Source organism: Haliotis cracherodii, unplaced genomic scaffold (genome assembly GCF_022045235.1).
Source record: "Haliotis cracherodii isolate W230 unplaced genomic scaffold, xgHalCrac1.p SCAF_7, whole genome shotgun sequence".
Taxonomy (NCBI): Eukaryota; Metazoa; Mollusca; class Gastropoda; order Lepetellida; family Haliotidae; genus Haliotis; species Haliotis cracherodii.
In genome coordinates, this window is record NW_027266330.1 from 19,487,192 (window position 1) to 19,514,564 (window position 27,373).

At 41.0% G+C, this 27,373-nt stretch overlaps 1 protein-coding gene across 1 annotated transcript in view; it reads left to right on the top strand.

Moving 5' to 3' along the window:
* The first annotated feature begins 6,641 nt into the window (after positions 1-6,641).
* The window catches only part of LOC139448633 (myosin essential light chain, striated adductor muscle-like), a 40,509-nt gene continuing 19,777 nt past the window's right edge, over positions 6,642-27,373 (top strand). The window contains exon 1 of the mRNA XM_071230199.1: positions 6,642-6,825. Within this exon, the coding sequence (XP_071086300.1) occupies positions 6,789-6,825 (37 nt within the window). The 5' untranslated portion in view covers positions 6,642-6,788. The remainder of the gene's footprint in view (positions 6,826-27,373) is intronic.

Consider the following 27,373-nt stretch of genomic DNA (forward strand, 5'->3'; position numbering starts at 1 on the left):
CTTTCAGTTCCTGAAGAAGTAAATACTTTAACATTGTGACATCATGATGGACAACAATTTCTTGTGTTTGTTTCCCTGAAGCTCATTATTGGAGGTATTCTGAAGTTGCATAGAATTTCTTTTTCTATTGGACAATTGCCTTGCCTTGCCTTGTGTTTGCTCCCTGTGAGCCTCAGGTTACCTGCAGTGATATATATCATGCACCTTGGGAACATCAGGTTACCTGCAGTGATATATATCATGCACCTTGGGAACATCAGGTTACCTGCAGTGATATATATCATGCACCTTGGGAACATCAGGTTAGCTGTAGTGATATATATCATGCACCTTGGGAACATCAGGTTACCTGCAGTGATATATATCATGCACCTTGGGAACATCAGGTTAGCTGTAGTGATATATATCATGCACCTTGGGAACATCAGGTTAGCTGTAGTGATATATATCATGCACCTTGTTAACATCAGGTTAGCTGTAGTGATATATAGCATGCACCTTGGGAACATCAGGTTAGCTGTAGTGATATATATCATGCACCTTGTTAACATCAGGTTAGCTGTAGTGATATATATCATGCACCTTTAAGCTTGTGAACATCAGGTTAGCTGTATACGTAGTGATATATATCATGCATCTTGTGAACATCAGGTTAGCAGTAGTGATATATATCATGCACCTTGGGAACATCAGGTTAGCTGTTGTGATATATTTGATGCATCTTGTGAACATCAGGTTAGCTGTAGTGATATATAGCATATACATCTTGTGAACATCAGGTTAGAAGTAGTGATATATATCATGCACCTTGGGAACATCAGGTTAGCTGTAGTGATGTATATCATGCACCTTGGGAACATCAGGTTAGCTGTAGTGATATATATCATGCACCTTGTTAACATCAGGTTAGCTGTAGTGATATATATCATGCACCTTTAAGCTTGTGAACATCAGGTTAGCTGTAGTGATATATATCATGCACCTTGTGAACATCAGGTTAGCTGTAGTGATATATATCATGCACCTTGTTAACATGAGGTTAGCTGTAGTGATATATATCATGCACCTTTAAGCTTGTGAACATCAGGTTAGCTGTAGTGATATATATCATGCATCTTGTGAACATCAGGTTAGCTGTAGTGATATATATCATGCACCTTGTTAACATCAGGTTAGCTGTAGTGATATATATCATGCACCTTGGGAACATCAGGTTAGCTGTAGGGATATATATCATGCACCTTGGGAACATCAGGTTAGCTGTAGTGATATATATCATGCACCTTGGGAACATCAGGTTAGCTGTAGTGATATATATCATGCACCTTAGTAACATGAGGGTAGCTGTAGTGATATATATCATGCACCTTGTGAACATCAGGTAACCTGTAGTGATATATGATATGCACCTTGGTAACATCAGGTTAGCTGTAGGGATATATATCATGCACCTTGGGAACATCAGGTTAGCTGTAGTGATGTATATCATGCACCTTGGTAACATCAGGTTAGTTGTAGTGATATATATCATGCACCTTGTTAACATCAGGTTAGCTGTAGTGATATATATCATGCACCTTGTGAACATCAGGTTAGCTGTAGTGATATATATCATGCACCTTGTGAACATCAGGTTAGCTGTAGTGATATATATCATGCACCTTGTGAACATCAGGTTAGCTGTAGTGATATATATCATGCACCTTGTGAACATCAGGTTAGCTGTAGGGATATATATCATGCACCTTGTGAACATGAGGTTAGCTGTAGTGATATATATCATGCACCTTGTGAACATGAGGTTAGCTGTAGTGATATATATCATGCACCTTGTGAACATGAGGTTAGCTGTAGTGATATATATCATGCACCTTGGGAACATCAGGTTAGCTGTAGTGATATATATCATGCACCTTGGGAACATCAGGTTAGCTGTAGTGATATATATCATGCACCTTGGGAACATCAGGTTAGCTGTTGTGATATATATCATGCACCTTGTGAACATCAGGTTAGCTGTAGTGATATATATCATGCACCTTGTGAACATCAGGTTAGCAGTAGTGATGTATATCATGCACCTTGTGAACATCAAGTTAGCTGTAGTGATATATATCATGCACCTTGGGAACATCAGGTTAGCTGTAGTGATATATATCATGCCCCTTGTGAACATCAGGTTAGCTGTAGTGATATATATCATGCACCTTGGGAACATCAGGTTAGCCGTAGTGATATATCATGCACCTTGGGAACATCAGGTTAGCTGTAGTGATATATATCATGCACCTTGTTAACATCAGGTTAGCTGTAGGGATATATATCATGCACCTTGGGAACATCAGGTTAGCTGTAGTGATGTATATGATGCACCTTGGGAACATCAGGTTAGCTGTAGTGATATATATCATGCACCTTAGTAACATGAGGGTAGCTGTAGTGATATATATCATGCACCTTGTGAACATCAGGTAACCTGTAGTGATATATGATATGCACCTTGGTAACATCAGGTTAGCTGTAGGGATATATATCATGCACCTTGGGAACATCAGGTTAGCTGTAGTGATGTATATCATGCACCTTGGTAACATCAGGTTAGTTGTAGTGATATATATCATGCACCTTGTTAACATCAGGTTAGCTGTAGTGATATATATCATGCACCTTGTGAACATCAGGTTAGCTGTAGTGATATATATCATGCACCTTGTGAACATCAGGTTAGCTGTAGTGATATATATCATGCACCTTGTGAACATCAGATTAGCTGTAGTGATATATATCATGCACCTTGTGAACATCAGGTTAGCTGTAGGGATATATATCATGCACCTTGTGAACATGAGGTTAGCTGTAGTGATATATATCATGCACCTTGTGAACATGAGGTTAGCTGTAGTGATATATATCATGCACCTTGTGAACATGAGGTTAGCTGTAGTGATATATATCATGCACCTTGGGAACATCAGGTTAGCTGTAGTGATATATATCATGCACCTTGGGAACATCAGGTTAGCTGTTGTGATATATATCATGCACCTTGGGAACATCAGGTTAGCTGTTGTGATATATATCATGCACCTTGTGAACATCAGGTTAGCTGTAGTGATATATATCATGCACCTTGTGAACATCAGGTTAGCAGTAGTGATGTATATCATGCACCTTGTGAACATCAAGTTAGCTGTAGTGATGTATATCATGCACCTTGGGAACATCAGGTTAGCTGTAGGGATATATATCATGCACCTTGTGAACATGAGGTTAGCTGTAGTGAGATATGTCATGCACCTTGTGAACATCAGGTTACCTGTAACTATGTCATACTTGTGAGCATCAGGTTAACTATATATATATATATATATATATATATATATATATATATATATGTGTGTGTGTGTGTGTGTGTGTGTGTATATATATATACATCTTGTGAGCTAAGACAAAATTGTTATGGATGAGCAACTTCTTTATTACAATTGGGCAACTTTTCGGTGTAGATTCTAACACCGTTATCAAGCAAGTTATTTACAAACTAGGCATGAGCATGATATATATACATAACAATAGATAGATGTTTATATAACCGATAAAGTTGATGTACACTGATTGATTAGGTAGTTATGATAAGACAAGTTTATACATATGCTAACCTACATAGTATGTCTTGTGGTCGTCAGGATAGCTAAAGACATGCGTCTCGTGGGCACGTATACATGTCCAACATAATATGCATATTTGTGCATAGACTTGCGATCACCATTATTCATATGAGTGCGGCGTTAAGCAGCGAATAAACAAAAACACTGTTCAACATTCCAAAAATAAGTAGCATATCATTAATAAATGAACGTTTTATTGGGACTAATTCAACACGTATTATCCCCGTGGTTCCGACAGTGGAACACCTGTGCCGCTTCCAGCTCGGTTCAACATTGCACTCACAAAACACATATTTCACACGTTAGACCTTTCCGTACCAGTTCATTGTAACGCTTTCTCTGTCTGCACGGGTGTTCTCTAAACAGTTATCTTATATCCATTGTCCGGTGTTCTAGAGAGTGTGGCAGCGACCGTGCGTGATTCGACAGTTGGTGCAGATTGTATGTTACGGTGTGATTGTTGCACTTATAGAGCGACGTGTGTACACGCGTGTGTGTGTGTGTGTGTGTGTGTGTGTGTGGCTGCTTGTACTAGTCCGGACTAATGCTGATTTTATAGTGCAAGCCCACTGAGATACCATGCCGCAGTTTAACATGGATACCCCATTCAGAGACAGTATACTGACTCCGAGCCGACCAGTTCTTGTTTGAGCCGGCAACAACGAGTACCATCTTTTAATGCGGTCTTTTGGTATGACGCGGCCGGAGAACGAAGTCTGTATCCACTAGATCACATCACGGAGGCGGTCGGGTGATGATGTTACTTATATATGATGCCAACGTATACACACACGTGAGGCTCTCGTATACTACTACTACTACTACTACTACTACTACTACTACTACTACTACTACTACTACTGTGTGGTCAGGCTCTCTGACTTGGTTGAAGCATGTCATCGATCCCAATTGCGTGGATCGATGCTCATGATGTCAATCACTGGAGTGCGGCGTAAAACAACCAACCAACCAACTACTGTGTGTACTTATATTGCGCTAAAGTCCTTACACAAGGTGTATGCTCGAAGCGCTTACATTATTACTCCGCTCAATGGATCAGTGTGCACTCGACCTTTTTCATTCTCATCACCCTGGGGAGTATACTTGGGAGTATTCACTTGTATGGAACGCTAGTTGACAGACAGATAGTTTTGTTACAGCGTTGGAGGCCCCGTGGCCCGGAGTACAATAATACACACATAGCTAGACTAATATGTAGTCTATAAAATCTTATATTACACAATATCCTTCTTGATTCTTAAAAAATAAATATCCCTATGCTGATTTAATGTGGAACGGAGCTAGCTAGAGCTGGCTAGACTTGCTTTTGTATGCGTTTCTAGATTATTATTTTTTTTCATAAAATAAAATATTCCACAGTCATGGTGCAGGACTAACACATAGCCAATGGTGTGTGGTATAGAAATTTATAATGTACATTTATCAGGAATTCCTTAAGGTCACTTACCATTAAGCATAACATTTTCAATTGAATCCCCTTTAAAAACTCTTAGTGACAGTAACGGATATCGCTAGGAGTGTTTCATAAATGGACATCAAGCTACAAATCCACATGATTCTGCCCTGATGAAAATCTACGATACTGCATCCATATCACGACTTTACATCAATTGTGGAATTTCAATTTATATCATTAAATTTCTTTTGAAATGGCTACACCTTTCAAAGCTTTTTTATCTCTTGTTCGCATCAAATCTATAAGCTTCTGTCTTGATGGATAACGATGATAGTGTATCGGTAACAACATGTTTCTGCTTGATCTGTAGCAGGGACACTAATATTTGCACGTATGATTTTGTTTGTTTGTTTGTTTTTTAGCGCCACACTCAGCAATATTCCAGCTATATGACGGCCGTCTGTAAATAGTCGAGTCTGGAGCAGACAATCCAGTGATTGACATCATGAGCATCGATCAAGATGGTTCTGCTGTAATAATATTTCTTCTGTATAAACTTGCGTTTTCATTTTTGCAGGTCACAGGGGTTACTTTTTTATACACACGTTCACCCAGCAGACCAAACATCTATAAAAAAAAAACCCATGGCTTTCTTATCACTCCCTGGGATGGAAAATATATCTGATCATCAGGGGGTGCAGACTCGTCCCAGATAATTTCCCCTACGTTACACTCGGAAACGTTTAAAATCGTATGTGTATACAAATTATATTTATTTACTGTTTTATTGGTTTTTTTCTCAAATAGCATATTCTTGATCATTATAATAACGTATTTATGAAATAGCACTTAAGGTAGATCAGTATCTATAGCAGAATCCGTTCTTTTAATTTTTTCTTCTTTCCATTAAAAGTCCATATTTCACGTTTAGTTTTCAATTTAACATCTTTTCCATTTTTAATTACCCCAAACGAAGATGATTTTAGGGGATGCTAAGCATAAGATGGTCATTAACGTTTCAAAGTCTGTATACTATTAAATATAAAGATGATTAAAACCTACTCAAGTTCATACTCCTTGGGTTTATCACTCCATGTAATCCAGTAAAATTCCGTGATCGAGTGCAGTAGTTGCATAGACCTGGCGTTCCTCAAATCTGGAGTGGTAGAGGCATTCTTGATCCCCAGACCTGTCAAACTCATCTCCCCACCCCTACCTTCACCCCCCGCTTCTATATCACCCTCCCGTCCTCTACTCATCTAACGTGGTTTATCTAGAGACCTCGTTGTTAGACCGGTCCATTTCATCTAGGGGTGAGAGGTCAGTTCTCTGAATGGAAAATCTATAATCGTGTGTCCAGTTTGGAATGAATGGATATATTTACCCGAGATTGCTGATAATATATCTACAAATATCACCAACCACTTACTCTTATCGATGTATCAGCCTCTAATTGAAATGGTATCTGTAAATTTTGATTTTAATAAATTTTATGTCCCTTGATCCTCCCGGAAACTTGGACTCGTCCATCCAACTAAAAAGTCCATGACATGCGCCTGGTGTTTAGCGAGGAGTGAGATTTAGTATCTAGCAAGAGAGACTTTGTGGAATATGCCCAGAGTGTAGACGCTTTTCGGTCCTAGTTTGAGGAAATTTAGACCCCATTTCCGTTTGTCTCCACACTGTAGCTTCCCTCAGTCGTTATGTCCATGTCCCGGGAAGAGAGGGAAGAACTGGAAGGTAAGATTTTGGAGATATATTTTTTTTCTTTCAAATATTTTAACGATGACGTGTTTTTGAAATGCGTTACAGGGGTTTAAAGCAACGTGTTGAATACATGTACTTGTGAAATGGGCCGGGGGTGCACCTAATTAGTAATGTTGTGGGGGTCTGTATAATCATTGGGTATCTGTTTTTTTAAATTATAACCAATGTAGGTTATTAAGAGAAATATCTTGCCGGACATATCCTGGCAATTTCTCATTTCACATTAGGAAACCAATTTGTTTTGAAGAAAGAAATGTATTTTGTAATATAATTCTTCATAGACTATCGATATGTCTACCGTGACATTAAAGAGGACAGTTTTTAAAGATCGTTGACGTCTGAATGTGCCCAAGCGCGTTTCATCAATGACATGTTAAATTTGAACCTGGTATAGCCAGACAAATATATTAAAATATTTTTCTTCTTTAATTATCATAATGGTAATATTAAGTATATAAATAAATACTGTCAGGTTGCTATCTTGTAGAGAGCATCTAAGAAAGTGTCACCATATAGCGAAATGATGCAGTGACGTAATTAAGCCAGATAACGGGACCTTATCAGTGCTGAACAAAGTTTTAATACAGACACGGGGCTGTTCGACTCAAATTCAACAAAGATACATTCAAATCATGATTCACATGGCTTTTTAAATTGCTTTTTTGCCCCCGCACATCAAGCGATTATCACCATATAACTAGCCTTGCTCCAAGTCTGTACTGAGTGATAAATCCATTGATGTATAGTAATTCTATTAGTGTAATAGACAAGTGTAGATAAGCGGACAGTACGCCAGTCTTTTTTGGGAAAAATTGTTCTTATTGATATAATCTAGAAATTATGGTTTAAAGTAATAATCATTGCTTTAGAGACTTGTGCAAGTCTACCATATAATTTGAGACACGAGGCACACTCCTAATAAGGCTGCACCCGCCACATATAATGGCGATATGTTTGGAACACGTCGACATGTCGCTATTGGTATTTGAAGGCGGGTCTTCTTATCTGTTACATGTGCCTGGGGGAGGCACGGGTGGCCCAGTCGTCTAAGGCGCCGCAATTCGCTGTGCAGAGTTGCGTCCCTTGGGTACGCCAGAAACCTATGATTGTAGGGTCGAATCCCGGTTCGCCCCAATTATGTTTCTAGGTTTGTGAGCACCATACCCGTGCTCGTGGGTTTCACCGAAGTGGTAAACGTCTGAGACCTGCATCTCTTCGGGTTTTCCTCCCACATTAAGCTGACACGCCGTGATATAACTATAATACTGTTAAAAGCGGCGTTAAACTCACTCACTCACTCACATGTGTCCGATTAACTGGCGGCTTTGCGATTTGCCAAAAATAAATTGCAGTGTTAAGATCATTATCCTGTACCAAGATTCAATTTCAGTTCATATCAGCTTTGGGTAGCATATTACAGTGTTCATCTGTTACGCCGAAGACACAGGTTCGATCCCCACATGGATACAATTAGTAAAACCAATTCTCGGTGCCCCCATCTTGTGGAATATTATTAATTGCGACGTAACAGTTTCTCAGCATGTGTAGGTCGACAGCAGAGGGTGAGGGAATAGGTATACTTCGCTTTGTTTAATATTTTAGCATATCAATTTAATGTGTGACGAGAGCTCTGTGTGACGCAGATTGTAATCGATTATAACTGTGTTGACACCAATGAACGCTGATTTGGTACCAACACGTGTTCGATCACCAAGAACTGTATTCGGTTTAAATTGTTTTTCTCGAAACAACAACAGGATAATATAACACGACACAACCGTTTTGGCTTCTTATTGGTCACGAAGCCACCCATCGATAAACAGATATTTCAATGATAATCCAAACAAATTACGGTGAGGTGAAATTGGGTTTAACGTCGCGTTCAAGATTATTGCACTTATATAGCGACGTGCACGCACGTGTGTGTATGGCTGCTTGTACTAGTCCGGACTGATGCCGATTTATAGTGCTAGACCACTGAGATACCATGCCGCAGTTTAACATGAATACCCCACTCAGACACAGTATACTGACTCCGAGCCGACCAGTCCTTGTTTTAGCCCCTAAATGCCGAGCGCCAGACAGGGTAACAACAAGTACCATCTTTTAACGTCTTTTGGGATGACGCGGCCGGGGATCGAACCCCGGACCTTCCGCTCTCCGGGCGGACGCTCTACAGACATACCACGCTCTACCACGCACAGACAAATTACGACCTGGAAACGTTATCAGGTCAAGTCTGAGACCAGGACCCACTTGCACAAAGTGATCTTAGCTCTATGATGATCGTAACTCCCACACTTTAACATAGGCTTACAATAGCCTTATCGCTAAGTTCGCTTCGTGCAAGTGGGCCCAGGTGTGTATCTTGAGAGTATACGGGATCTCATTAATTATTTTAAGTTCGAATTTTGGCACTCGCGCTGTTAATAATGTAATCTCAGATCGTTTACTCCGATACGATAGAGATATCCTATCGGAGAAAAAGATTCCACTTTTATGGCATTCTTTAAGTACGAATACTATAATTTTAAGGTTGAACAATTCGTATTCCGGCATTCGTCTTTTCGTAAGATTCGACTTTTCGTAAAACCTGGTGTCTTTACACCGGAAGTCGGATTCTACTAGCCGCAGTATGTGTCGTACACACATGACCATGCATAACACAACGCTGGCTGGGTGCCCAAACTGGCGTACATAATCGCCTGACCCCTAGCGGGAAGTCTTGTTAACACCAAGCATGATATTCTTCCATTTAACCCATTCAGATATGCTGTTATCATTTGAACCGTGTTTTCGTGACGGCCGCTGGGTCGTGAGTTCAAATCCCACATTCCATGATTTGTCGGAACCACACATGTGTTTTTGGATTTCATCCAAATGCTAAAGCCCTGAGAATTGCGTCACGTTCCCTCGACTGTGATACTGCGTCAACACCTCAACGCGTTCGCTCACTTGTAATGACAGCAATGTCTCTTTCAATATTTATGGGGGTAGTGTGATAGCCTAGTGGTTAAAGCGTTGACTCGTCACACCAAAGACCGAGTTCGATTTATTACAAGGGTAAAATGTGTGAAGCCAATTCCCGGTGTCCCCTGTCGTGATATTGCTAGATCATTGCTTAAAGCGGCGTAAAACCTTACTGCCTCAATCACAATAACCATACACGGTTCACCAAAGAGGAAAATATACACCAACTTTGTCACTTGGTCACTTGACATAACTGAATCTCCTTCAAACTTACATCATTCACTTCACACGTCTCGTGGGGATCCTGGATTAGATTTGGTCCAAAGCTATCAAGCTGGTCGAAAGAGGCGCCCCGATGTCCGGATTTGGTTGTCGGGCTCGGTGAATGTTTATTTGCGTTTCATCACACTCACCATCACTGGATTGTCTGGTCCGGATAGGATTATTTGCAGGCAGCCGTCATGCATCATGAATATCGTTGTGTGTAGCGTTAAACCAAAAATTCTTACAAATTCATACAGTACTTATGACGTACTTGATTTTATGCACTGAAAACAACATATCTCCGATATTTAACGTTATAATCTGTTAGTGAGTGAATGTTGTTTTACTCCGCATCAACTTGAGCTACAAGATCAGAAACTGACTGAAAGCATCAGAAAGGACACACGAAAGATACGACAAAACGCAATCAGCCAAGTGATCAAACATAACCACGCGATGTCCATTTCTTCATCTCTTAAGATAAATGTTTTTAAATATAATTTAGTATATATATATATATATATATATATATGATAACTTGGTCTCGTCGCTGTATTACGGAAATATTGCCGATGCGACGTTAAATTTTAACTCGCTCACTCATCTCTTAAGACAAACAAGAATCCCCCCGAAACGCAGAATCCCACAGGGTTCCCCAAAGATTTGACTGCCCACGCAGGTGCTTTAAAAATCTGTCACTGAATTTAACTTAAAAATTCACACTTTCTAGCCCTTTCACCAAAAACGTTATTGGAAACGAAGGTATGTGTTTACATATTAACGGGATAGGCTACATCTGTTCCCAGTGATAGAGAGGATACCACCATATTCAGGCTTTCCTTCAGCCGGGCTGGCGCGAGTGGTAGATGTCGTGCAACATGTGTGAAACAATTTTCCGCTTCTTAATTAGCAGGATTGGTTTAAGTTTTGAATCACTAAATACTTAAATCGCCAACTTAGATTTCAGTGTTGAAAAACTTGTTAGTGGAATTCGGTTCACGTGACGACAGCGGTGAATCTAGTACTTTCGTTTATGGGGGCGAGGGACGTGTTGGGGAGGGAGAGATGGGGGTGGGGGAGATGCTTCTAGAAACGAGAAAGACAGGTTATAAGGAGATAAGCTCTGAGGAAATTGGCAGGATAAGTTTCCTAGGATACACAAACATATAAATACTAATTACTGGATAATAGTGTGTATATACCAACGTGTCGTGTCTTGAAACAAAATGTAAGGTTTAAGGAAATGCCGTGAAAACTGCTACTGCGTGATACATATCCCGATGAAAAAGAGCCCGATCTCACCAATTCCTATATAGTTATACCCATTTAAAACCAGATGGAAGGTTTAGCTGATACGTTGGATAAATTCCAATGTGGTTTTAGACACAGACAAACATACTTATTCGTTCGTTGTAGCCAAGAGGCTAATATACTGAGACATTTTATACTGTGTTTCGTTAAGCGCCGTGTACTAAGTTTTACACGTACTGAAGTGCATTCTTGTACATTTGCATATACAAGGAGTCGGATTTTTCACTTTTTTTTCTGAATATCTTACTATGTTGATTGCAAGTCTAAGAAGTGTGTTACTATTTTGGGTTGTCTTTAACTTTTGTTCCTTCGGCTAGTTGAAATACACTCTGAGAGGTATGGAACGCTGGCACCGGTGGATAATGGACATGGCAAACGTACATAAATGCACAATCCTGGCATTCGAATAAAAGCACATAGTTGAATTAGTGTCAAGATCTTTTGAATGCTTACGTGAACCAGCATAGATCCAGATACGTAATATTGAGGGTAACGGTTAGTTCATGTGCACATAAACACTGATCTTAGTTTATTTATTTGTTTGTTATTTAACACTGCACTCAACAATTCCAGCTATATGACCGAGGTCTGTAGATAATCGAGTCTGGACCAGACAATCCAGTGATTGACATCATGAGCATCGATCCACGCAATTGAGATACGATGACAATCATGAACCAAGTCCGCGATCCTGACCATCCGATACCGTTAGTCGCCTTTTAAGGCAAGCATGGGTTGCTGAAGACCTATTCTACCCTGTATCTTCACGGGTCTAGTTTATTTGACTAGTCCTGACAATATCATTATATACAGCGCCCTTTAGGGGATTCCGGGTTAGAATAATGTCTCTGGCACCCTCTGCTTTAGGTAAGAGGCAACTTCCTGGTTCAGGGTCGATGAATTGGTTGCTTGCGCGTGATTGTGCCCCGACGGTGTGGAACATGGCTCATTATATGAATCAGTGGTTTGTCTGGTCTAGACTCGATTATTAACTGGACGCCGTTATATGGCCGGAATATTACCGAGTGGGGTGTTAACCAACGAACACTTTACAATATAGGTAAGGATATGTATGCTCTATATTCCCTATGATATCCAGACGTAGCCAATCCCACTGATTACACCAAGAAGGGCACCGGTCGCATAGTCGTCTCAGGCGACGCAATTCGCTGTGCAAAGATGGGTCCATTAGGTGTGCCAGAAACTATGGTCGTGGGTTCGAATCTTAAATTCTCATTGATTATGTTTTTGGGTTTTTTCCGCACCATATCTGGTTCGTGGGTTTAACATAGTTGTAAAGGTCTAAGACTATATCGCTCTTCCATCCGATACTGTTCACAGGAGCGTTAAACCTAATCACTCCTTCGCTCACTGAATAAACTGTCAAGAAATACGCTATTCAGCCACAGCATATATAGAGGATATTCCATGTGTCGAGTGAAATATCATGTTTCCCTTATCTCGTGACGGGGGACAAGGAGATATTTTCACGTGTGGCGTAGCCATGACATGAGAGATGAGATAAGAGAAACATGATATTTCACTCGACACATGAAATATCCTGTATTATAACATACTTTTTGTGTAGTTTTCTCCCGGAAAATTAAATTATTTCATTACAAATGTAAAACCTTGAAACGTTAATTCTCCCTACCTAACACACAGGGACTGTTCACCACCCCTTGTATTTGCGAGTAAAAAAGTGGTTTCGTGTTTACAAAATCTTAAAAAAGGGTCTTCTGTATCATACATATAGATATGATTATATACAAAATCATCTTTAATAGAAAATGAAAACTACGAGACCGCTGTTGGAAGCGAATGAATACACGCTGGTCAAGTAACAAAAATTGGCGCTTTGCGAATCGAAGTCTCGATTGAAGAGTTAAATGGGATATTTACAATTTATAATCGAAACATATTCAAGAGAGTAACAAACGGCAAGAAGCGATATTACCTCCGTAAATGACCATCTGTCATGATTTTTCCATGTTGAACTAACGTGAAAAGGTCGTCAACAGTTTATGTACGGGATTACACTTACGATAAAGGGAGACAATTTGAGGGGAGGTCACTCTTGTATGACAGTAGTTCCGCTATGTTCACAGCAGTGAAATATCAGTTGTGTTCACTGAAATGAAAATATAAATGTTCTCAACTTCGGAAAACTGTCTTTCACACTGAAGAATGTAATACTTTCCGTTTCGCCCAGCCATTTGTTGCTGTAATGCTAAAGTACAAATGAAGCAAATCTAGATAATTCTCAGATTCGGTTATTGAAACTCCAAAGTCACTGGAACTTCTTTTCAGTTTAGATGTAGTTGGTTGTTTCTGTAAAAAAATATATTTAGTTGGCCAACTCGTGGAGTTTCCAGGTTAACTGGTCCTAGCAACCAATACTGGTCGGAAGTGGGGACCAAAGACTTCGGACTGTGAGGCTTGATTCGTACTTGATTCGTACTTATGGCGGGTGCTCATAAAGTCAGTCACTGATTGTTTGGTAACCATTCCTAAGACGCCACCATATAGCTGGAATATCGCTGAGTGTGGCGTTAAACAACACACAAACAAACACATAACAAACAAACCACGGGTGATAGTAGATTTCCCCCAGAGAAAACACCGGATATTATAGCTTAGCATGAAACGTAAACACCCTTCTGCATGCTTCATTTGCGTGAACGGAAATACAGAAATAGTGTATTAGCATCGGGCAAAATTACCTGCATATCCTCTGGAAGAATAAGCTCGCTACTCCAGCGTGGAACGAACATGGCATTGCCGATCATTATAAACTTGATGTGACGTCACTCTGTTGTTATCATTCATATGTTATCCACGTGGTAGAATTTCATCGTTTTTTGTTTTTGTTCAGCTTCGTATTGAGCAATGTTCCAGCTATATTAATACTGCAGCTTGTAATAATCGAGTATGGACCAGACAAACTAGTGATTGATAGTATCAGCAACGTCCCACGCAATCGGGGCACGATGACACGTTATCAATCCGATCCCTTTAGTCACCTCTTACGACAAGCAGGTTTCTGGGGACCTGTTTTAACCGGGAACACCCACAGGGCTTAATGATTCAGACACGCCATGTAGTCAGTACAGCCCATCTTACTGAAGCGACCCGGGGCGGTCGGGTATCCTAGTGGTTCGTCGCGCCGAAGACCCGGGTTCAATTCCCGACATGGGTACAATGTGTGAAGCCCATTTCTGGTGTCCCCCGCCGTGATATTGCTGGAATATTGCTAAAAGCGGCGTAAAACCATACTCACTCACCCACTCGGTCTCACTGCGGTCTTCATGTCACAGTGAGATTCTTTCTGTGCAACAAACAACACCGAAGTATACTGATTGGTTTTAAAAACCAATCATATAAGCTTGCTATACAGTGGTGATAAGTATTGTAACACTTTGTAATATTGTTTTAAGGTACAATAGCTCTGTGCCCCAAGGAACAAGACATCGAACTCGGCAATCCCTGATCAATACTAGTATCTCATATAACAATGATGATGATGATGGTGGTGATTTAATTAATACTAGTAGTCCCTGATAATTCTTGAAAAATATAAGTATACATCAGATTGTTGATTAAGAAGAAAAAAACATAATTTATTGCAAGAAGTGTTGTTCAAGGTCATAGGTTTCATGAAAGAAATATCTCGCTATGCAGCTGAAGCTGACACAAATATCTAATCTCCAGACAAAATCCTAACATAACACTCTCCCCCCTCCATATAACACACACACACACACACACACACACACACACACACACACACACACACACACACACACACACACACACACACACACACACACACACACACAGGTGGTGAGAAATAGCCCATCACCTATTCGTCATGCAGAGCTTGTAGATATTAACATTGAAATAAGTCTTTGAGATAATGGACACGCCCCCATAGACCATCTTCCCGAGGCAAGAGAGTTAACTGACTTTATAAGTCCAGTTACCGTGGAAACTGGACTTTTATGGTCAGTTAACTCTCTTGCCTCGGGAAGATGCTATAGACCTACTATGTTATCTTTTACAACTGGGGATGGATTTTCCGAGCATTTGTATCCTTATCTGGGGAATATTGTTTACAAATAAACCTAAATATTATTGCTAATTGTTTAATGTTTATCTAAATATATAATTAATAATTTACCAAATATATAACGGGATTGTAAAGGTGTCATGGAACCTATTGTAACCTATGCTTGTCGTACGAGGCGACTAAATGGATCGGGTGGTCAGTCTCGCTGACTTGGTCGATTGTATGTCATCGTATCCCAAATGCGTAAATCGATGCTCATGATGTCAATCACTGGATTGTCTGGTCCAGACTCGATTATTTACGGACCGCCGTCATATAGCTGGACTATTGCTGAGTGCGACGTTAAACAACAAACAAACAAATTGTTGTAAACAGACTTTACGGTTAATCCACCTTGTCAGCTTAGGTAAGGTCGTGGTATTACCCTAATTTCTCACTACGCATATTTGTCATTCTAGCTTAGACATGTTGACTAATTTCATGCATACATGTCAGAAGATGTTGATAAAGTCCATGCGTTATTGTTTGCTTCAAATGGTATAAGGTGTCGTCAGAGAAGCTTTCATGGAAGACACACGGTTTGGTATTTAACATTTTACTGCGTCTATCATGTTTTAGTTTTCAGAGATCGCATGAACATATTTAGTCATGCACTCTTGATATTCTGGTAAAGACATCACTTCAAAATAAGTACTTTATCTGACCGGGGTGGGATTATAGCCCAGTAGTTAAAACGTTCGCTCGTCAACGCCGAAGACCCTGGTTCGATTCCCCACATGTTTGAAGCGTTCCCCGCCGTGATATTGCTGGAATGTTGCTAAAAGCGGCGTAAAACCCATTTCACTCACTTACTCATCTGTCCTCATCGCATGTACATCCCATCATTGTACGTAAGGGACCGTTATGTTGTGTGTGTGTGTGCGTGCGTGCGTGAGTGTCAGATATGTCCATGGATGTGTAGTAATTCTATCCTTATAAGCGGTAAGTCTAGATTAGGTCACCAGTAGTTTTTATTATTATTGTTATGTTTTTAAACAGAATCTAGGAATTATGATTTAAAGTAAAAATTCTTTTATTAGAGACTTGTGCAAGTCTTGGAAATAGGTTTGACTCAGGTTTTTACAATGACAAATTGTAAACGTCTTGAATGCTGTGACCGATAAAATATCCTCTCTCGGACAAAAGTCCTTCTCTCGCTCATGAAATATATTCGGTTTGACGGTTTCTTTTAACATCGAGTCACTTGAATCTTATCTCAAGCCGATGGCAGTGATAGGCCCCGGATATTTACCACAATCAAATTGAGATACAATGCAATGGATATTCGAAAATGTAGCACGGATCTCACTTCCTGTCAGTTCAAGGGGGCACGGGTGGCCCACTCGTCTAAGGCGCCGCGATTCGCTGTGCAGAGTTGCGTCCCTTGGGCACGCCAGAAACCTATGGTTGTGGGTTCGAATCCCGGTTCGCCCCGATTATGTTTCTAGGTTTGTCAGTACCATACCCGTGCTCGTGGGTTTCACCGAAGTGGTAAACGTCTGAGACCTGCATCACTTCGGGCTTTCCTCCCACATTAAGCTGACACGCCGTGATATAACTGGAATACTGTTAAAAGCGGCGTTAAACCCAACTCACTCACTCACTCACCCCTGTCCGTTCATGCTACCCTGGATGTCTTTTCACAGGGATTCTAGTAAAACACCGGTCAGCGAAAGCTTAAAAGCATAATTCTACCGTTCTATCAAAGACCTCATAATTCTACCGCTACAAATGTCCGTCCATTTTACGTCAACAGGTTTTAATTGACTCAAATTGCTTCAAGCCACTCGTTCAAATAGTTTTCTGTCAATTTATGTCAAAACAATCTGATGAACACAAGTTCAAATCTTGGCCGAAAATAGTGAAGTCGTTTGTGGAATTCGCCATTTTTTCTGCTGCAAAGCGCTATCTGTTAGTGTACATCAGTTGTTCCGGTGCATGTTTAATTAATCACCCCCGAACATTTGTTCTTATCTGCCAAACGTTTTTGTCTTTGGGAGTGCATGTTCTCGAATGCTGTCATGATTAACTCAAAGTGAAGTTGGTTAACTCTTGCAAGATCTTTCGAATTTATGCCTTTTTCAAACCTGAAAAGTTGAAAACACGAATAATTTTTTAAACGTCAGTGTCAGAAAGTTAGTTAACATCACATGACATGACCATGAGGTGGTTTGTGTAAAACATATGTTGTGATCTGCTCGCTTCAAATTCCGTGCTATAGATAAAGCGATAGCTCGTGGTCCCTTGCATGGCGCGCAGGTCACAGATCAGCTGACGTTAAGCGTGGTTGCGGAGAGTAGTTGAATGGGGCCTCGCGTTCGGCTCTCCTGAGAGTTTCTAGGGCTTCGGTCATGCTCCACACTGAAGCACATGTATCACGTGTGGTGTCTCTTAAGACAAGCGATTTTGTTGAAAGATATCCCTGTTCACTAAGCAGTGAAGGGGTACCCGGTAGGATGAGATGGTAACGTGACTGTTATGCTTCTAGCGCCTCAGAGGGAGCTGAGATCGAAAGTCGAGTGCACACTGATCCATTCACCGGGGTAATAATGTAACTCGCATGTGGTGTCTCCTCAGACAAGCGACTTTGTTTGAAATATATCCCTGTTCCCTAAGCAGTAAAGGGGTACCCGGTAGGATGAGATGATTTAAGCGCCTCAGAGAGAGCTGAGAATGAAAAACGAGTACACACTGATCCATTGACCGGTGTTATTTATAGCGTAGCGCTTTGAGCAAGCTTTTGGGTGTAGATCTGGAACATTATAAGTATGCATAATATTATCAGTGTTACAATGTCTTCCTATTTGAGGGAGTGAGTATCGCTGAATGTAAGAGAAAGTCAAAGTGACGAATGTCACATATGTCAACGCGAGCACGTGTTTGCTTCTGACAGATCAAGGATCGAACCCTCGAACAGTAGATCCTGGCATGACAAAGGGACATCACTCTGTAGCGTCTTAAACCCAATGAAAAAGGTTGCTACTTTCGACCCGACCCGTGAAGATTCCGGGGTAGAATAGGTCTTCAGCAACCCATGCTTGCCGTAAAAGGCGACTATGCTTGTCGTAAAAGGCGACTAACGGGATCGGTTGGTCAGGCTCGCTGACTTGGTTGATGCATGTCATCGATCCCAATTGCGTGGATCGATGCTCATGATATTAATCACTGGATTGTCTGATCCAGACTCGAATATTTACAGACCGCCGTCATATAGCTGGAATATTGCTGAGTGCGGCGTTAATCAACAAACCAACCAACCAAGCAACTTTCGACCCGGCCCGATCGGCACATCATGCTTCAAACCACAAAAGAGGATAAGTATTTACAATATGCCCCGAGGAATATGGAATTAATAAGTGTAGATGCAGATCGTCAAATCAAACCCTTATTACAGGCAAATACCGTTGTGTCGAAGTTGAAGGGACCTCCGTAAATACTTAGAGTTATTCGAGGTTCGATACAACCGAAACATTAAGAATAAAGAAGGAATGCGCAGGGACCAAGTTTTTACTTCGAGACAACCACTTCAGTGAAACCCATGAGCACGGGAATGGTGCCGACAAACCTTGAAATAAGCAGGGCGAACAGGGATTTGAACCCACAATCATAGGTTTCTGGCGTGCTCAAGGGACGCAACTCTGCACAACGAACTTCGGCGCCTCAGACGACTGGGCCACCCGTGCCCTCCCTGATACGAAGATGGCCGCGGAAATCTCAGCCCATGACGATACATGGATCATTGTTCAGTAGGGAATGTGCACTATAACTGGTATTCCAATATATTGCAATACGGTCTTCAGCAATAGACGTATCGCAATACAACCTTGATATTTTCCAATACCGTCACAGAAGAATTAAGATATAATCATAAATTATATCTACTATCTTGAGGCATTTAGAAGAACAGGGTTCCCTTCTGAACAATGCGTCTCGTGTTCAGTATTAGAACACACAGATTTAGAGTGCATGCTTCACGCTGTTTACATCAACATTCCATATTGATGAGGAGGCACGGGTGGTCCAGTCGTCTAAGGCGCTGTGCAGAGTTGCGTCCCTTGGGCACGCCAAAAACCTCTGATTGTGGGTGCGAATCTCGGTTCGCCCCGATTATGTTTCTAGGTTTGTCAGCACCATACCCGTGCTCGTGGGTTTCACCGAAGTGGTAAACGTCTGAGACCTGCATCACTTCGGGCTTTCCTCCCACATTAAGCAGACACACCGTGATATAACTGTAATACTGTTAAAAGCGGCGTTAAACCAAACTCACTCACTCACTCCATATTGATGACGTAATAGGTAGTCTCATTCATCCATACTACCCATTTCGCAATCTGAAGTCTGGATGTTGAATGAATAAATAACATTGAACAGTGCAAATACACATAATTTGGGCACTTATACGAATTGCTAATGTATTGCACTACAGTTCTCCGTATTGCGTATATTGCAATACGATTTATGTCCCAATACCCCAACCTTATTGTTCAGTGACGTTGAACAGTGCAGTCATAAATATGCGCTAATCATCAGCATTCGTTTAGACGCTGTTGTGTTTACATCACCCCGTTATGATAGACTTTGGCATATGCAATTGGAAGATTTGTGAATAATGTTATTCAGTGTATCTGTGAATTAATTGTTTGATAACAATGAATTTGGGTCATACTTCGTCATATACGTTTTGTCATTTTTAGTGTGCGTTGTGTAAAAGTGTAAAACAGATGTTTATCAAAACAGATTTGTTGGATTAAACACTTGCTTGCAGATACCTCATGATACCGAATTTAGCCACTAGTGCATTGACTGTCAGTGTGTTCATATGTTTGTTGTTTAACGCCGCACTCAGCATTTTTCCAGCTATATTACGGCGGTCTGTAAATAATGGAGACAAGCCAGTGATTGACATCATGAGCATCGATCTACATAACTGGGATACGATGACATGCATCAACCAAGTCAACGAGCCTGACTAGCCAATCCCGTGAGTCGCCTCTTACGACAAGCAGAGTCGCCTCTTGCAGCAAGAATGGTTTGCTGAAGACCTATTCTACCCCGGATCTTCACGGGTCGTATTGATATGAGTAACTTAACTAAGCGGCAAAAGAAAGTATAGGTTGGCAGTTTGTAATTTTCCTAAAAACAGCGATAACTAGTGGAAAGTGGGTATTGGGAATATGACTGCCCAGATACAGGTACCAAAAAACACCTCACCCGAACGCGCCACCTTTGACGGCACTCGTGCGGTGACATCACTCATCAGGACTGTTGAAGCACATTTGAAATACTGTTAAAGTACATTTGAACTACTGTTGAACTACTGTTAAAATACTGTTGAAGTACTGTTGAACAACTGTTGAAATACTGTTGAAGTACTGTTGAACTACTGCTGAAATACTGTTGAAGTACTGTTGAAGTAATGTTGAACTACTATTGAAGCACTGTTGATATACTGTTGAAATATTGTTGAAATACTGTTGAAATATTGTTTAAGTACTGTTGAAATACTGTTGAAACAATGTTGAAGTACTGTTGAACTACTGTTGAACTACTGTTGAACTACTGTTAAAATATTGTTTAAGTACTGTTGTGAAGTACTGTTGAAGTACTGTTGATGTAATGTTGAAGTACTGTTGAAATACCAGTCTCTGAGAACTGAACTCCCGGACTCCTGGCGAGACTTTATTGTATCATCTGTTGTAACACTAAGAGGCAACTAAACGGGACCGGTCAGGCTCTGTGATGGAGTCATCCTGCCTGGGTGCTTTTTTTGTTTCAGTTTCAGGTTTGGCCTGGTCCAAAATGAGCTAATCTTTACATGTTCGAATAATGCAAGCTTCAGCGTTTAACAAAAATCACTCACACAGACTTGAAATTATCTTTACTACACTCACTCACAAAAAACAAAACATTAAGATTGTCAGTGTCCCGATTATCAACGCCCTACTTTCGCCTCAAAACAGATTTGCATTGCGCTGACATATTCTATACAGTGTTGAATGTTCCTTGAGTGATTAACCCCAAAACAGCTAGGATCTACCAATTCAAGCCATTACCGCAATCATTAATTTACCGTGAAGTCAGGAACCCCTTGTAGAGATCTCTAGTTAAGAATCTGTTCGGCATCGTTTACAGTAGCCACGGAGGAGGTTCCGGGGGGGGGGGGGGGAAGGGGGTCGAGGGGTGAGGAGGGGGAGTGTGTGTTTGAGAGGGTCAAGCACTCGTTTTATCTCCAAGGGACTGCATGGTAGGCGGGTCGTATCGTACACGGCTTGGGGAAATTGGGAAATTTTAGCAGGTGCGCAAAGTTTGGGTGATGAGCAAAGTGATAAGACTTTCCGAGCTGAATGTAGCTATGTGAGTGTAGATCAGGCTACATATCGCCGTGTTTGTATACAAGCGTCGCGCAGGATGAGTTAAAATAGATACCGAGAGTAGGCGGCGAGAGAAGGGAAATTTATTTGCTTGTGATATTTTTTCTCAGAAGCAAGATAATTTTGCCGAAAGGATTTTAAATTATTTTGGTCAAGTGTAGGTTGATGAATAGTGCTGCCTGTCTGAGCTGTTCATTTCAATGTTGTCTCAGCGGGAAGCACTAAGCGGGCTCGGCGAAAAAATTTGCAGATTATACATACATTTTACAACGGAGTTTTACGACCTGTAATTTACAAAGAATGTTTTAATGGGCTTAATGACCTCTTCTGCTTGAATGGCCGTGCCGCGATAACGTGGAACGTAATTCCCGTTCTAAACCAGTAGTGTGTCAGGTCATGACAGTTTCAAGGCCGTCGTTATGTAGTTGGATTATTGCTGAACAACACTCACTCACTCACTAACATCTGGTTCAAATAGTCCTGATTTTAAGCAAGAATTATGACAATCCACGCGGGACGCCTTCACAGAAGGCCTTGCATTATGAGAATATGACAATCTCGCAAACAGTCCTCTATATGCCAATAAGCCCGGTGTTTAAATTAAATAAGATCTTAGGCAATTTTTGTGAAAAAAGCAATGCGGTCTTGTGTACAAAATACTATTCTGAGCCAAATCCATGTCATGACCAAAATGATCCCCAAATCAAGTCGATACAGAGTCCACCCAGTCGATATAGAGTCCACCCTGTCGATATGGAGTCTATACGGGCGATATAGAGTCCAGCCAGTGGATATAGAGTCCAGCCAGTGGATATAGAGTCCACCAAGTCGATAGAGAGTACCCCTGTCGATATGGAGTCTATGTGGGCGATATAGAGTCCAGCCAGTGGATATAGAGTCCAACCAGTGGATATAGAGTCCACCAAGTCGATAGAGAGTCCAGCCAGTCGATAGAGAGTCCACCAAGTCGATACAGAGAGTCCAGCCAGTCGATAGAGCGTCCACCAAGTCGAAAGTGAGTCCAGGCAGTCGATAGAGAGTCCACCAAGTCGATAGAGAGAGTCCAGCCAGTGGATATAGAGTCCAGCCAGTCGGTAGAGAGTCCAGCTAGTTGATAGAGAGTCCACCAAATCGATATAGAGTACCCCTGTCGATATTACAGAATGCGATAAATGCGTCCATATTTGAGTGTCCCTAATTCATCCTTTCAGATGAACAAATATTTATGGGTGTCAATTGAATATGTTCCACGGGAAATAATTGGTGACACTAATGGTTCTTAATTAACGTCCACGGAAGAACACGGCTAGTGATAAATATTTACTTTATGATTAGCGGTTTCCCTTCGTTATCCTTTCTAAACAGCCATCAAACTCAGCCCGACTATGAACACCAGAAGACTAAACAACCACCATCTTTTACGGGAAGCTACACTAGGTTTGAGCCTAACTTGTGAAAGGTGTGTGTGTGGGGGGGGAATCGCTGTGCAGAGCTGCGTCCTTTGGGCACGCCAGAAACCTATGATTGTGGATTCGAATCCCGGTTCGCCGCCCCGATTATGTTTCTAGGTTTGTCAGCACCATACCCGTTCTCGTGGGTTTCACCGAAGTGGTAAACGTCTGAGACCTGCATCACTTCGGGCTTTCCTCCAACATTAAGCTGACACGTCGTGACTGGAATACGGTTAAAAGCGGCGTTAAAAACCCAACTCACTCACTCACTCCTTGTGAAAGGGCCCCGTGAAGATCCTGGTTAAAATATTCCTCAGCAACCCACGCTTGTCGTTAGAGGCGATCAACGGGATAAGGTGGTCAGACTCGCTGATCTGGTTCATGCATGTCATCGTATCCCAATTGCGTTGATCGATGCTCATGGATCACTGGATTGTCTGGTCCAGACGCGATAGTTGGTGGGTGGATGAGTGGGTGGATCTCGGAGTTGATGGACGGTGAGCTGTCGTGTGGGTGAGTTGGTGTAATAAAACCTCATTGTAATCAAACCAGTACATTATTCACTGTAATCAAACCACCGCGTTACTCATTGTAATCAAATCACCTCATTACTCTTTGTAACCAAACCACCACCTTACTCATTGTAATCAAACCATCTCATTACTCTTTGTAACCAAACCACCGCCTTACTCATTGTAATCAAACCATCTCATTACTCTTTGTAACCAAACCAACGCCTTACTCATTGTGATCAAACCATCTCATTACTCTTAGTAACCAAACCACCACCTTACTCAATGTAATCAAACCATCTCATTACTCTTTGTAACCAAACCACCGCCTTACTCATTGTAATCAATCCATCTCATTACTCTTAGTAACCAAACCACCGCCTTACTCATTGTGATCAAACCATCTAATTACTTTTTGTAACCAAACCACCGTCTTACTCAATGTAATCAAACCATCTCATTACTCTTAGTAACCAAACCACCACCTTACTCAATGTAATCAAACCATCTCATTACTCTTAGTAACCAAACCACCGCCTTACTCATTGTAATCAAACCATCTCATTACTCTTAGTAACAACACCACCGCCTTACTCATTGTAATCAAACCATCTCATTACTCTTAGTAACCAAACCACCACCTTACTCAATGTAATCAAACCATCTCATTACTCTTTGTAACCAAACCACCGCCTTACTCATTGTAATCAAACCATCTCATTACTCTTAGTAACCAAACCACCGCCTTACTCAATGTAATCAAACCATCTCATTACTCTTAGTAACCAAACCACCGCCTTACTCATTGTAATCAAACCATCTCATTACTCTTAGTAACCAAACCCCCGCCCAAAGGAACTAGCGTATGTACCGAAACGTCTCATTGAAAGAAAAAGATGTTGAAAACAAATCCATGTCAACGCTATATTCATTGATACTACAGTTTCTAAATGCCTTTTTATTTTCGTTTCCGTACATATTTTCAAATGAAGTGGAAAATTATAATACCGATTTCTTATATGGTCCCCGTTATAATGGTCCCCGTTATAATGTCATTAAAGCTCATACATTCAAATCCATGGCCGTTACGGCAGCCATATTGAAAATGTCAATTTGGTCCATCATTCAGCCTTCACTGCAGGTATTGGAGTATCAGGTTTTGAGATTAAGGTTAATTTCATATAAGGCATGTAGTGCGGTTATTAGACATTGCCTGGTCTCGTGAAGCTGAATCGGGATGATATATTAAGCAAAATGATTACAATTTTTTTTGTCGTGATTCGATCGAAGCTCGTAATGTCAATCACAAGATTGTCTAGTGAAGACTCGATTATGTACAGACCGCCGTCATTTAGCTGATTATTGCTGAGTGCGGCGTTAAACAACAAACAAACAACCTGCAGAAACATATACGTCATGTTTGACAAAACACAAGAAACCCCAAGTATTTTTTATTACCCCGATGTATTTAAACAAGGGTAGTTTAAAAAAATACATTTCCAACAAACTTGTTTAAATATGTTTGTCAGGAATTGATATATCCAAATGGAATAATAGCTCTGATAATAAGCATCCTTTTAACGCCTGTCTCGACCCGGAGAGGTACTTAATACATAACACTTAGCTAACGGTAAAATACAGGATACAACTTGTAACATTTGGATTGCGTTTGTCAAAATCTGGAAGTGTATGCAGAAAGGATACCCCCTCAGCATGAAATATGTCAATTATGTTTTCGAATCTGCTGAAGAAGAATGAGACTTTCTTGGGTTTGTGTACGAAGACATGCAAAAGCTATACAGTCTCATTAAAATCAGACCTCAGTTCTCGCTATCACTAAACAAAGATCTGAAGACATCTCATTACGGGTCACGCCAGAACGACCTTTCATCCGACTAATCAGAGCGTCGCTTACCAGATTATGAAAGTAACAGTCGGAATGTGATTTCTAATCATGCAACCTCGAAAACTTTATTCCGAATGATTGTTACGGGTTTAACGTCTGAATCCATACAATCTAGCCCATCTATTAGCCATTCCAGAATGTTCTTTTGTTCAGGTTTCAAATTTGTAATCGAGAATTTGTCGAAATAGGTTTCGAAGCGTAGTCGCCAATTTGAAATTAGTGCCGTAAAGCACGAGAAAGTTGGTCGGTCAAAGTTCGCGCAAGGTCGGTCTTTGTTTAGCGGTAGCGAGAACTAAGATCTGATTTTAATGAGATTGAATAGCTATACATACTTCAACATACAATTAATATTAAGCTCCAAACTCATTTATCGAAATTCAGTTTTCATGTTTTACGACGGAATTAAGAAACAAACGGGTTTAATAATATCATAAATGATGTACTGCTATACCCGTCCTTGGCATTTGAGGTGCCTTGAACGCAGAAGACGTATTTTCCGTACATATTCGTCACATCTCGGGTCACTACTCCACGTCGAGAGCCGCAGGGCAAGCATGGGCAGTATCGCCGTGCGCATCAAACAGGATTTATCAACAGTCGTATGTTTAGACAGATAGGAAGTAGGCCTTGATTGGAGTGATGAGCGTTGGTGAGATTGAACTGAGGTGTAGGGGAGCGATGGTGAGATTTGGATGAGTCTAAGGTAAGCGTTGTTAAGATTTTGATGAGACGAGGGTAAGCTTTGGTGAGATTTGGATGAGACGAAGATGAGAAGGTGAGATTTGGATGAGGTGAAGGTATGCATTGGTGAGATTTGGATGAGGTGCAGGCAAGCGTTGGTGAGATTTGGATGAGACGAAGATGAGCGTTGGTGAGATTTGGATGAAGTGAAGATGAGTGTTGGTGAGATTTGGATGAGGTGAAGGTAGGCGATGGTGAGATTTGGATGAGACGAAGATGGGCGTTGGTGAGATTTGGATGAGGTGAAGGTAAGCGATGGTGAGATTTGGATGAGGTGAAGGTAAGCGTTGGTGAGATTTGTCTTGGATGAAGGTAAGCGATGGTGACATTTGGATGAGGTGAAGGTACGCCATGGTGAGATTTGTCTGAGGTTAAGGTAAACCTTGGTGGGGTTGGGACAAAGGAGGATGTAGGTGAGGGTATGGATTGTAGGTGAGAATTTGTGTGAGCGTGAGTGTTGGGGTGAAGGGGAGTATTGGTGTAGGTGGGATGTAATTGCGATATGTGGGGGCGTCGGCGTTGTTGGGGATAATGCGTAGCTATTACCAGTCTCGTTACTCGAAAGTCAATATACAATTTGAAATAGTTGGAATCAAGGCAAAACCATGTAAGTTTGAGATGACTGTAGTGTGATAAAATACCAAATGGAGCTCAGCGAAGTTGGAAATAGCACAGTTATGTTACTTTTTCCGCCACTGAAGATTACTGTATCTCTGGATTATAAATAGACCCCTTGCAAATAGTTCTTAGCCTTTTGCAAAGTACACTTTAGTGTCGTTGTCGTTGTGATCGACGCCATTGTCATTGTCTTACTATAACAGTCGTTATCATCAATATCATCCCATTTCTTGTCACTGGGGGCGGTCAGGTAGCTTAGTGGTTAAAGC